The sequence below is a fragment of the Typopeltis vanoorti genome, chromosome 15, assembly GCF_054136105.1.
Source record: "Typopeltis vanoorti isolate ZY-2024b chromosome 15, IOZ_Tvanoo_1.0, whole genome shotgun sequence".
Classification (NCBI taxonomy): Eukaryota; Metazoa; Arthropoda; class Arachnida; order Uropygi; family Thelyphonidae; genus Typopeltis; species Typopeltis vanoorti.
The window spans coordinates 15544867-15558552 of record NC_143563.1 but is presented as its reverse complement, the minus strand read 5'-3'; the positions used below and the strand labels follow the sequence as shown (position 1 = coordinate 15558552).

Here is a 13686-nt window from a genome sequence, read left to right as displayed (position 1 = left end):
CGTTTATGACAACATCTTCTTTATGTTGTTGCTGATTTAAACGTTCGTATTGTAGTTTTAGAGAATGAAGTTCTTAACGGAGTTTGGATGTCTCTTTCATCAAATTGTGTTGCCTGTCATTTAGTGCGTTAATGCTCATTTTAATGTCTTTTATCATTTGCAACCCTTCTATAACTGCTAAATTATTATGTTTTACCAAATCTTCATATTCGCTAGATTTTTTTGTTATTTGTCCGTTCTGTTTATTAAAGAGTTCTTGCACAAGGTCTATTAAGTCGGCGTTTATGGTCTCTAGACCGTTTCCTATTAGTATATTTAAAGAGTTGAAATGTTAGGACTCACCTGCATTTTTTTGTCTGTTCAGTTCGTCGTCTGATTTTGCCTCCGGTATAATCGGCTGCGTCGTAGGTGGCTGCTTTAGGTGCGTTTATTTATTTTTCCTACGGAGTACGCATTTCCATTCCTCGCATGCTACATCGGATTTATATTTATGTCGCCCGGTTGTTTCTGAAAAGCCAGCACATTTTACGTGTAGAATCCTACTGCATTTCGTACAAGTTATATTATTTCCGTCGGACGATAAATCCTCCAGGCATTTGATATACTTCATGACTCACCTTTCTTCCCTTGGGCAGAAATGGTGAGGGCATGGCGTGAATTGTAAAAATTGTAAAGATGGCGACATCCTTTGTTCTTCACTCGTTGTTATTATTATTATTATTCCTGACACCTCCAAGGAGTCCGAAGACTCATCACTGGAGGACACCTACAACTGTCTCAACTACTACACCGAACCTCTACTACGAATCATCTCCATCAACCGCCCACCTCCACCACTACCAAAACTAGTATTTTTTGCCTGTAAATTGCGTGTGTTCTGAAGGGCCGATTTGTCTGTATGCGGGATGAAAAACCCGAGTTTCTGGAAGAAAAAACCCTGCTACCTCCGTATGAGATCGGCTAACTCACCTTCGATTGAAATCGTCCAGATAAAGATTTCTCCCGTCGCGACGAGAATCGAACTTAGGCCTATTCCAATCGAAAGGCTCAATGTACCATCGTTCTTCCAATTGCGCTAGGGAGGCGCTTGACCACGGTCCTCTCTGTTTACTTTTCAGCACTTCAAAATTTGGTTTCTTCTTAGCCGATCTCGTTGAATTTTATATCACTGTCTTCGGCGTGATAAGTAGGGTTACTTGGGAACACTTTCAACTTAAAACAGGAGTTGGAACCACTTTAAAACTATAATAATAATAATAATAATAATAATAATAATAATAATAATAATAATAATAATAATAAAGGTTACAGCAGTAAATTTGTTTTTAGAGGGATAAACTGTTCGTGAGGTACATATGAAAATAGCACATTACGTCATTTAATCTAACATTGTGTCATCTGACGACATCTTATTTGCACTGACATCTGGTGTCTTTGTATATCACTACTCACATCACGTATGAAATGTCGATTTTACTTGGTGCTAATCTTGATGGGCACATGTAAGTACGATTATTGAACTACGGACAGCTATCATAGAGAACACACTTTTTTTAAACTCTAAATACCCTTAAAACAGTAAGAATAGCATGTAGTTGAATGAAGAAATGTATGCATTCTTATTTCATATTTGCTACCCGTGCTATATTGTCTGATAACAACCATAACAGGAGATCGAAAAAAAAAAAAAACAATAAATATTAAATTAAATGTTAAATTAAAGACATATATGATAAAAAAATTGGGATAACCGGACTAAAATGCTTCCAAATTTGAATTTGGCATAAATGCAATGATCACTCTGTGATAAGCGGTTTCCCACATTTTTAAAACTGATTGGACTTCGCATGAGATTTGGCTCTTTTTTTTTTTTTTTTTTGAATCCATCTCTCAAATATAAATGGTAAAATCAATAATATTAAACTTAGAAATGTATATGTATAAGTAAAAATAGCTTTCCTTTCCTATATTTTTCTTTCAACTAAATTAGGAAACAAAAACGAAAACTTGACCATTTAAACAACCAAACAGGAAAAAAATCAACTGCATGATGTAAACTGTGGTGCAATTGCCAACCGAACCTTTCGAAAACTATTCACAAAGCCATCAAAACAACTACTAAAAATCAAAATATTTTAAACCTTGAATCTTAATCAACGAAGCATATTTATACTTAATAGCGTAATATTTCTACTATATCTGTTCATTTCTAATATATCATATTAAACATTTCTAATATATAGCCTCGTAGTAATTTCCAAGTTCGATTTCTAACTTCTACATAGTCCGATTACTAACACTAAAATGCAGAAAATTCGATGTTTTACACGATAATAACATTATGGTTATGAACACGAGATGGCAGTAACTTCCTCTTACTTCACGCAGACGTCTACGTGAAGTGGACAGAAATGAAATTTACAACAATTTTCAAAAGCTGGTATTAAAAGATTCGGTCCACTCCTTTTAGAAAATTAAAGGCGTTAGAAGACATGTTTATTCTTTATTAATTCATTTGTATTTACAATGAAGCAAAGCGTTTTCATTTAATTAATTCAAAATCTTCCTTTAAGCTATTTATTATTGCTTTTCTAGATTTAATCTCTGCTCTAATAACATAGGTCACAATTAAAAATAAAAAATAAAAAAAAAGCTTGTAGATTAAAACAATTGTCTTGTGCATTAGATATTTGTTTGAATAATTTCAAATGGCTTTATCATTTCGAAAAACATGATGAAATAGGAAGATATGCTACCGTTAAATGGCAAGCCTGTGCGAAATCGTAATGCGATAAACAAACAGAGAAACGATAGGAGGGGAAAAAGTCACATTTGCAAGGGGAAAATTATCAAAACAGTGAAATCAAAACTGAAACCATACATTCGTTTCGAAATAAATGTAAAACTTATCTCTCTCTTTGCCTAGATTGTAAAAAAAATCAATGAACAGTAAAAAAAACAAAAAAAAAACACGCGTTCTTAGTTAGATATATGAAATTAAATAAGTTAATTTAATTAGTAAATTTTAATTTAATTAATTAAGTAATTAATTTTAATAAAATTAGTTACTTTTAACTTAAGTAGTTGCTTTTAATTAATTAATTAGTTAGTTATTTAGTTAATTTAATTAGTTAATTTTAATTTAATTACTTAATTTTGAAATTAAATAGTTAATTTTGAAATTAAATAATTAGTTAGATATATGAAATTAAAAAAGAATGAAATTAGGAGATAATAATAATAATAATAATAATAATAATAATAATAATAATAATAATAGTTCCTTTCCTAATAACATTTTTGTACATGCTGTCGTAAACTCTTGGACCATTCCAACAAAAGTACACTTAATGTAAAGAATTTAAATAATGGCAATACCAATAGTTGTAGATGACATTCTAGAAATTTTCATGTAACGAAGACGTTAGGAAACGCCACATGTATTGCAAATAAACTTCCAACATGTACATCGACGATGTGGGACTTTATGAATCTAATTATAGTCTGTTTTTCGGATCGGAGAATTTTAACCAAGATTAGCCTCCTTCAGGAAGGTTTAGATAAGCTTAAAGAAGATTACGAGCAGATCCAGATAAGTCCAATAGTTTTTAGAGAAGTTTGCCTATACTCCTGGATAAGACTGCACTCATGGAATTTTATGGTGAAAGTCCATCCTTGTTCCAGCAAGACAATGCCCATGTCACGCAGAAAGTATTCTACGCTTTGGTATGACTTCAGTCGAATTTAGATCGGGAATTCTCAGATGGCTTTTCCATTCAGGGAAGAAATGACAATATATTTAACCGTCACTTGACCCCACATCACTCCCAAATCTCAATACATTTCTGCTGAAGAGGTAAAATAATTTCCTGTGAAACTTATGAGAAGTAGCTTAAAAATTTCAAGCTATTTCTTTCAAGCCACGTAGACTTATTGTTGTGCTTAATGCTTACACTTTATTAAAAGATAATATGTTGGTCTTTTTATGTGTATTCAAACACTTTCAGTAGCATAACTTCGTCGTGACAGCGACACCATTCATATCACAGTCAAATCCAAAATAGTTTTTCAGTTTTTGGTTTGTGTACTGATGACTGTATTTGATTAGCATAAACATGTCAATAAATGAGCTGATAACCAAAATCGAATTAACTTGATAATTTTTATTCCTGACCTTCATACCCTATATCAGTGGTTCTTAACTAGTGTTCCCTGGAACGCTGCTGTTCTGCGGAAGGTGAGGTGTTCCACGAGAAGTTCTGGAATTTGTCATTTTTAAATTAATTTGTCAGCACAAATTAATTTAATGATGGTTTAATTGATGTTTAATTAATAATTAATAATTAATTATCAATTATTGGTTAATAATAAAACATCAACTAAATTACCAATTAATTATTAATTTATACATTACAAAATAACCAAGGTGTTCCGTGAAAAATTCAGGATTTGTGAAGTGTTCCGTCGTCGAAAAAAGTTTGAGAAACACTGCCCTATATCATTACAACTATTTTATACAGAGTGGAATTATTAAAATAGATGGAATTTCAATAACCTATGAACAGTGGCGGCTCGTGGCTTGAAATCGTGGGGATACGTGTTTGGATAAAATATGAAAATTATGGTAAAAATTAAAAAAAAATTAAACATGAAAAATAGTGTTTACTATCGATAAAATTATACAGTTTGGTATAATTCAAAGTTACTTAAAAATAAAATCCATTATCATAACCCCAATAATGTTCTAAAATAAAAACTATAACAAATGATATGTCTTTCATTGTAATGTCCAAATATTTAAAGAGACGGAGTAAACACGATAAGCACTACGAACACATCTACTACTGGCGCAACACTGCATATAAACAACAGTGGAACTGCGCGACGGACAGTGCCCCATTACGCTAATAGCTCGCATCTCACTATGACGTGAATTTGCTTGCGCGCGTTGCAATATGACACTGTGGTAAACACAGAGCTGCTAGTGTCCTCCGCTCTCCTAAGTGCTACAAGATAGATTTTTATTATTTTTTTATACAAAATAAGAGAATTGTATAGGATTGTTGATGATAAAATTAATCATTAGTCACTTTCATTTGACTGTCCAGAGAGAGAGAGAGAGAGAGAGAGAGAGAGATTTTAGTAAAATAAATAAATGCGACTGAGAGATGCCTGGGTAACATCTGAGAAAGTTAATGTTTCTGATTACACAATGCTAGACTACCAGAAAAAAGACTGTTATAGCTTCAAATCTTCCTCTAGTTACTGATTAGAGGAACCTTTCTAGGCATTTTTCATCGGATTATAAATTGAGTCGATCTTTAGCACAGGCACGAAGGTTTCCCCCCTCCTGTAGACTGGAATTTTCAGCCACTCAACCCAACTCCGAAAACATATACCGCAAAATCACAGGTAGCTGTGAACTAAAATACGTGACAAACAAGTGGGAAGATGGACTGTTGATCGATTTCCAAGAGTTAGTTTAGGCTTCAATAGTTCTGCTGCTTCCTTTGGAGAATGGAAGGCGTTAAAAGCTGCCATTTAAAAATCATTGATACTTTGGGTCAGCTATCTCTGATTGACTAAGAATGAAGTTTGACTGCTAATCAATCTCCAAAAGTTAGAGCTAAAACGGTCCCGACTACTCAATCCGTGGAATAAAAGGCGTAAGCAAATTTATTTATGTATTTATAGAATAAGGTTTCGAATCTAATGGTCCACTGGAGGAATCTTCTAACTCTTTTTTCGATTGGTTTCCAGTTAGCAAGCGTTTTTTTTTCTCTTGGAAACAGGTTTATTGTCCAGTAAACTCAAGTCAATCGACCGTACCTACATCATTTCAGACAAATAATTCAGGGTGTTAGGGTTAGGGACCACTCGTCTGCTTCTATTCATCGGATGTCGTTTATAATTAGTAATTATCTTGGACCAGCTATCTCTGACTGGTTATTGGTAGAGAGTGAACTCCCGGTATTATTATTATTATTATTATTATTATTATTATTATTATTATTATTATTATTATTATTATTATTATAGATCTGGTTCAGAAACTATCTCTCAAACAGAACACAAGTAACTAAAATAGGTACAAGTCACAGCCGGGGTATACAAATAAAACACGGTGTTCCTCAAGGTATCGTATTATCACCCACTCTATTCAACATATACATTAACGATGTTCATAACATGGCAATAAAAAGTCAAATATTTCAGTACGCAGATGACACCGCACTACTAGCAATCCACACAGACATCAACATGGCTCTTTCCAAAGCACAACAAGACCTAAATGAAATCTGAACATACTTCTACTAAAACGCAATTGTAATCAACGGCACCAAAACACAGATGTTGATAATACACAACCCAAGAATCATACGCCCCGCACCACTGTCGATACACTATCACATATACCGCTGCATTGACAACAAAAATACCTGCCAATGTCTAGAAATAAAACCTGTAACACATTCAAAATACCTTGGTCTTTACATAGATTTTCACATTAAATGGGCAGAACATATAGAATACCTACATACCAAAGTCCGCATCATCGCAGCGAAACTCTTCCAAATAAAAGACATTATTCCATCTAACATAAAAAAAAAAAACTCCTATATCGTGGTATCTACGAATCCTTACTCAGATATGGTATGACAGTCTATGCAAACACATCAAACAGCCACCTAACAAAATTAGAAACACTACATAGGAAAATTGTGTCAACAGTGATTTAGACACCTTATACACAACAGTCAATATCCGACCAACACATGGCGATACACAGAATTCTGAGCGTTAAAAACCTGAAACACTACATGACATTAACAAGGAATTACTTCAACATCACCTATCGAAACAACAGAGACACATATCGTATAACACGACCTACGACAACTCTCTACATCCCCCACACCCTTCAACAACTCATACGGTTCTTTTGTGAGATCACGTCAGATACCCACGGAACTCAACAACCTACCAAGAAATTTAAAACACATAGATAATTACAGAACATTAAAACACGAACTCTGGAAAATATACCAACAAAGTTAAGATACCATTAACACTAATATACACATCACAAATCACCAGCATCCAATGCCAACATCCCATACATAAACAGTAGCAACAACATAAATAATGAAGCCTAAATCCCACTCTCTTCACAAAAGCTAACCCAAACTTCGAAGTAGGTGGGATTAACTCGCCTCACTCAACCACACGTAATCCTTATAACCAAAGAAGCAGATTATGTAATAAAACTGTCAGTATGGCATCTTCTTTCTAATATTTGTATCTTCATTATAGTAATAATGAAGATACAGATATTAAAAAAAAAAGATATGAATTTGTATCCAAAGAAAAAAACATTGAAAAGAAATAATGTGCTTTAAACTGCATACAGTATAATGTACAGAGCATCAAGTGTAATATGCATTAATTGTAAATATGTAAATACTCTGTACGATAAGATATATAAGATAACAATAGAAAAATTGTTATCTTATATATAATGTGTAAGCATGCAAAAAACGTCTGTAATAATCATATGTATGTAATTTATCTGAGATATTATCATATTATCATCATCATCATCATCAAATTCCTGCCATGTACCCTCAAGGGGTGTACAGGATATGACAGTACTACATGAAAAAATTACATCATTACTAACTTCCTATCTATAATTTTCCTCCAAATCAGTCTGTTACTTGTCAAGACTCCAACATTATCAGATCTTATATTTCTATCGTCTAAGGCACTTTGTACCGTATCAATCCACCTATATCTTGGTCTTCCTCTGGGTCGTTTTGCTGCCAACCTGGCAGAGAACACTTGTTTTGCTAATCTTTCCTCGCCCATTCTGTTTAAGTGACCATACCACCTGAGATTAGCTCTGCTAACACATTCCTGGATGCTGACAATGTCAAGTTCTTTCCTAATATCCTCGTTTTTAATATGATATTGCCATTGATGCCATCTGTTTACGCCTCTAATCTTTCTCAGGACTCATATCTGTGGTCTCTAGTCTTTGGTCAAGTGTTTTACTTCTGACCCAGCTCTCAGATCCATAAGTTAAAACTGGTTTGAACACTGTCTTGTACACAGCTAATTTAGTGTTCCGACTAATTTCTCTCTTATTCCATATAAATTTATTCAATTGACTTCCCACCATACCAGCTTTGCTTATTCTGTTGTCTATTTCTATATTTAATTTACCATCTTCAGTAAAAATCGTGCCTAAATAGCTGAAATGTTTTACTTGTTCCACAGGTTCTCCATTCACAACACAGTTGACATTTTCAATGATTATCATATTATCATAATATTATCATCATATTATCATAATAATATTATCATATTATTATTATTATAATTATTATTATCCATTATTGAAAAATTCCATGTAATCTTTATTGTTAATATTGATGCAAAAAATTATTATTTTCAAAATTTTAATCGAAATGCAATGTGGAAAATGAATCACATATGCAGCACTTAGTGCTGAATTTTGTAAAAATGACAAGCTGGAATGTCACTAAAGACGATTATTGTAATTGCGTAAATATTTCAGAAATCAATAAAAAAATAATAAAAATATTATTATTATTATTCCCCTGAGTGGGAGTTCATTTCCTGATTTGCGCCATTAAAAATTTAGAATGTTGTCAGTATAGACGAAGCCCATTCGTTGGAAAGACCTGGGTTTGATTCTCATCCATGACGTAGGAACCTTAATCTGGTCGCCGAAACAAGCTTGCTTTAGTCACGTGACACTCTGGCACATCAGCCCGTATACGCCATCTATCAACCTCTTTTGTTAATACAGACAGCAACATTTCTTTATTCCAAAGAAATTAATATTGTGATGAGTGGTTTCGCGACAGTAAAATTTGTCTTATTACTTATTGAACAGCCCACGTATATATCGGGATTTCAGAGCAAAGGAAGAACAAACTGCATATACTTTCAGTACAGTTATCAATAATTTATATAACATGAAAAACAACCTTGTTTACATTTGTTGCAAATATTTTATCTTTATCTGAATTTCATTAAAAAAAGTGCGGAAATCGTTACGTATTCCGACATGAATATTATCCAAAAAAGCGACTAATCTACATGACCATGAAAAGATAAGAATGAGATAATAATAATCACTTTCCAAAGGTAATATTCTACTCTCACTCCTAGAGTAGAGTAACATTTCCTGTTAACCGATGACTCATAAAATATTTATCTCATCTTTATCATCTTCTATCGCTGTATAATATGCTGTATAGATTTCTTTGATTTTATTCTACATGGATTTGGTAAAGTGGCTGTGCGAACTCTGCGAGCTAGAGCAGCAATGGTATCAGTTGAACCATCAAGACATTATAGATGCAATTGCCTATCTCAAACAACGATATTCCTCTGCAGCATTGAAAGCTGGGAATTCAATCGTAGATTTTTCGAAACCCGCTTACAGATGTGCCTACCTTTACAGATACAGCATATGCCATGTGGCTCAGACGTTGTTCCACATCAACCGTGCAAAGGAATGCATTCTGAAGTACACACCAGTCACCGATGACCAACTACAAATCTGTTCTCTAGGTGGAGGTCCAGGAGTCGATCTCTTTGCTTTTTGTTGCTGGCCGAGCCTTTCTCATAACAGTTTTGTCGAGATGACAGTGGTAGATATTTGCAGAGAGTGGAACACCACTTTCCTAAACGTTTTGTATACAATGAATCAGTTCTGTTGGCATGACAACCGATTCAGTGGATGGTACGTGGAAGCTGATCTCCTAAAACCATTAGGATCGGAAGTTATCCACACCCTAAGAAGAGCTGATGTCGTTTCCATAATCAAGTTTCTGTCTATTCTCGAAGGCCAAGAGAACTTCGTCAACAGACTTTTACAGGTACCAATAACCTTTTCAATCCATTTGCTTTTATCATTATCATTATTATTGATGAATTTTTAACATTTTATTATTTTTTTTTATATTGAGTTTTAACTTTAATCTTTATCACTTTGTGGAACGAAAAATACTGCATAAGCAACCCGTAGACTCCTTGAGAGGTTTGGAATTACAACCAAAGCAAGTAAGGTCAGTGTATAATGGCTGTGTTCTAGTTGTGTTTTGTGGTGTTCATGGGAGGAAAATAATGTCGTCTAGGCCTGAGACTAACTAATTCACAACTACTACAATTAGCAGACGATTGATGCTTTTTCTTTCAGATTAAAATTGGGAATGAATGAATTGGGAAGGAGAGAGAGAAAGACCCCAAATGGTCCATTGCTTCTTTCCCCCCCCCTCTCTCTCGCTCTCAAGTTTAATCACATTTCTACTGATATCATATCAAAAATAGTATTTTCATCCGTACTCGGGCAGATTTGCTTATATGTTGGATGAAAAACACAAGTTCCCAGGAGGGGGGGGGGGGACCCTGATAATTTTATGGAAAATCAGATTGTGAAATTCTTAAACAACTATCTTGGCCTATTCACATTTTGTTTCGCTTGGACCATTTGCAAGTGCAAAATGCACTAAAACATTCTTGATGAGTCCTTGGTAATAACAAGTAATAATAATAATAATAATAATAATAATAATTCTGAAATAAACAGAGAGTATTACATTGTTAATTTCGGATCGTCTTGGATTGATGGATGAAATGATATTTGGAATTTAGGAAATATGTTAAAATTTACGAACCGATCTCATTTTTGATTATAATCGAAAAAAATGACAAAAAAAAAGATTCGAATGTGAGTTAATATTTCTGCTGAACAGAATTTTCCTTTTATTTATTTATTTATTTATTTTTATTTAGAAACACTCGTGTAATTTGTGGTTGTTCTTGTGGAGGAGAAGTGAAGCGAAGGATGTTCAGAATAGAACAGGACAAAAAAAAAAAAAAAAAAACGCTAACATCTTTTAAACCCCAAAGGAATGGATAAAACTTTGTCTTTTGCAAACAGGGGACAGGTTTTACCCTCAACCAAGCACCAATAGCTGGCTCAAGACTATAAATAAGTTCAATTGACACTATGGAAGAAAGTACAGTAGACAACTTCTACTTACTACTGGTTCCTGACCTTAACACTATATATTATTATCTGAAATAGCGAATTCTCCAGTCGATTTTCTCGAAGTTTGTGATTTAAAATCTGAGTTTTAAGGTAAAAAAAAAAAAAACTCCATTTTATGGTACCAGCGATCAGCTAATTCGAAACAGGTAGAAGAAAGGCTTAGAAAAGGTTGTTCTAGTCGGCAACTAGAACCGAACTTAAAATGGATTTTCTTCAGGCAGTCTAGCACTATGGATGCAGACGTCATTTATAAAGAGAAATCACTACACTTGGGAAAAAAATAATACAGATTATAACATTTATAAATAAATAAATTAGTATTAATTTATTTATTTATAAATAAAATAAATAAATAAAACACCTCCATGGAGTCCAAAGACATTTGGAATCCTTGGAGGCGTTACGTAATAATAATAATAATAATAATAATAATAATAATAATAATAATAATAATAATAATAACAATAATAATAATAATAATAATAAATTACTACTTAAATAACATTTACCTAATTAATTAATAATTTTCAATTTTAATTCATTCCTGATTTAAAGCAAAGTTTACGATTTTTTTCCAGCAAGTATTCGACATCATAAGACCAGGTACTTTTGTGTTCTTCTGTGACAGTGCAGGAGGTTGTGCTTTCCATACCATCAACACACAAGCCCTGAAGTTTAAGCTGCTACCCATATATGGTCCCGCTCAGCACGAAACCGGGATAGTCGTACCAAATTCCATACAAGATTGTGAAGCTTTTGACGAAGTTATTCGAAGTTTCGGGTATCAAAATAAACCTGTTGTGCAATCCACTGTAACTGTTGCCATCTGGTGGAAGGTTCGGGAAATCGAGCGGAAAAAAATTCATCCACCATTTCCGATCATCTGGTCTGATCCAGAAATAAATTCTTGAAACTCTGACTAGCTCTGTATAATTTGTATCAATCAAATAAATAGAATCTTAAACAAACATTTAAGTATAAGTTTAGTTTTTTTACTGTGCGCAAGAGACCGTTGCAATAAAATTACGCTAATTGGCAAAACTAAAATGTAACTATGACTCATACACTGTGAAGCATGAATATATTCTATCTGCGTTTTTGACATGTAGGAATTATACAAGTACAGTGTTTTCAGTCGCAAACTAATTAGCATTTTCGAGTTTTCTGTTCATTTCACAACTCTAGCGCCACCTAGAAAGTCGAGAAGACATAAGATATTGAAGAAAAGTCTTTTTAGTGTTACGATTATTATTTTGCAGTATAGCTTTCAGTATAGAGCAGTGATTTTCAACCTTTTTCATAATATGGCACACCTAGACTAATTATTAATATTCTACGGCACATTAAAACTATATTATTTTAATTTTCTTGACGATCTGGAAAAAAAAAATAGGCATAATTTTGATTGATTTTCAAACACGAATTATTAATAATAGTAATTACTTATCCTTTTTGCTTCAAAAAATTTTAAACTTTATTTTTGACATTTTGAGTAAGAAAAGCAATACTGAAAATTATTTAAAAAAAAATAAATAAATAAAATAATTCTTACCTTAAAAATAAGAAAATTAAATGAATTTATTTGTGAACACACTTATCAAAAGATTAAAGTTAATTAACGCAAATTTTAAACGGATTCACCAACCGTAAGTTTCGTAAAATATAAATAATGGAGCTTCAGGTGCGGATGGAAGACCAGACGCTAATCAATAAATGAGCAAAATTACGATATTATTTCTTTTAATTAATTTGTTTTCACAAATCTCGCGGCACACTGGTTGAAAATCGCTGGTATAGAGCAAATAATAATATTTTTTTATTGATCTCAGAAATATTTACATATATACAATAATCGTCTTAAGTGATATTCTAACATGTTATTTTACAAAGTAGAGCAACTAAGTGCTGCTAATTTTACGCGTTCGATTTTTTATATAAAAAAACTCAATAATTTTTTATTGAAATTATGATTATATATTACGTATTCACAAAACATATTGTTCTGTTTTTTTTTTTCTTTTTTTTTTTTTTCAAGTGAAATTTATAATGAAAAATTTCTATATAATAACTACTGGAGTTGGTAATTTATAGTTGGGGCTGAATAAGATTACATTTTTTACATTATTTATACGATAACAATAAATTATATATATTTTTATATTTACAGTTTTGAAATGTAATGTCTCCGTTTCCATCCTCAAAGCTTTTTATTAAGTTTATCTGAGGATGACACCCGTTAGTTATTGTTTATTGATTTGATAGCTGTGATGGACGTAGGCTGATGTTTGATAGGTCTGATTTTCACTGCTGCCATAAGATGAGAAATTCATTCACAGGCACACACAGTACCGTCGACTGGGTGTAGCATAGGGGCAGCCTGCCTCACGGTGCTGCTTAATAAGGGCGCTCGTTCAGCCATATTGCGGTAGGCGTAAATGCGCAAAGAAGTTTTTCCAAACTTAAACTGATTAAAAATTATTTGCGAACAGCAATGACCCAAAGAAGATTGGTCGGTCTAGCAACTATATTGATAGAGGTGAATAGCTTATACTTTAAATTTAGAAGAGCTTATAAACAGTTTTATTGTGCGATGTCCC

General features: G+C 32.9%; 1 protein-coding gene across 1 annotated transcript; it reads left to right on the top strand.

Annotated features, from left to right (window-relative positions):
• Nucleotides 1-9330: 9330 nt before the first annotated feature.
• On the top strand, nt 9331-12057 carry LOC150098413 (uncharacterized). Its single transcript, XM_090405662.1, has 2 exons — nt 9331-9914; nt 11668-12057. Exons 1-2 carry the CDS (start codon nt 9678-9680, stop codon nt 11998-12000), a joined length of 570 nt encoding a protein of 189 aa, XP_090261788.1. The 5' UTR covers nt 9331-9677; the 3' UTR covers nt 12001-12057.
• Nucleotides 12058-13686: the final 1629 nt, after the last annotated feature.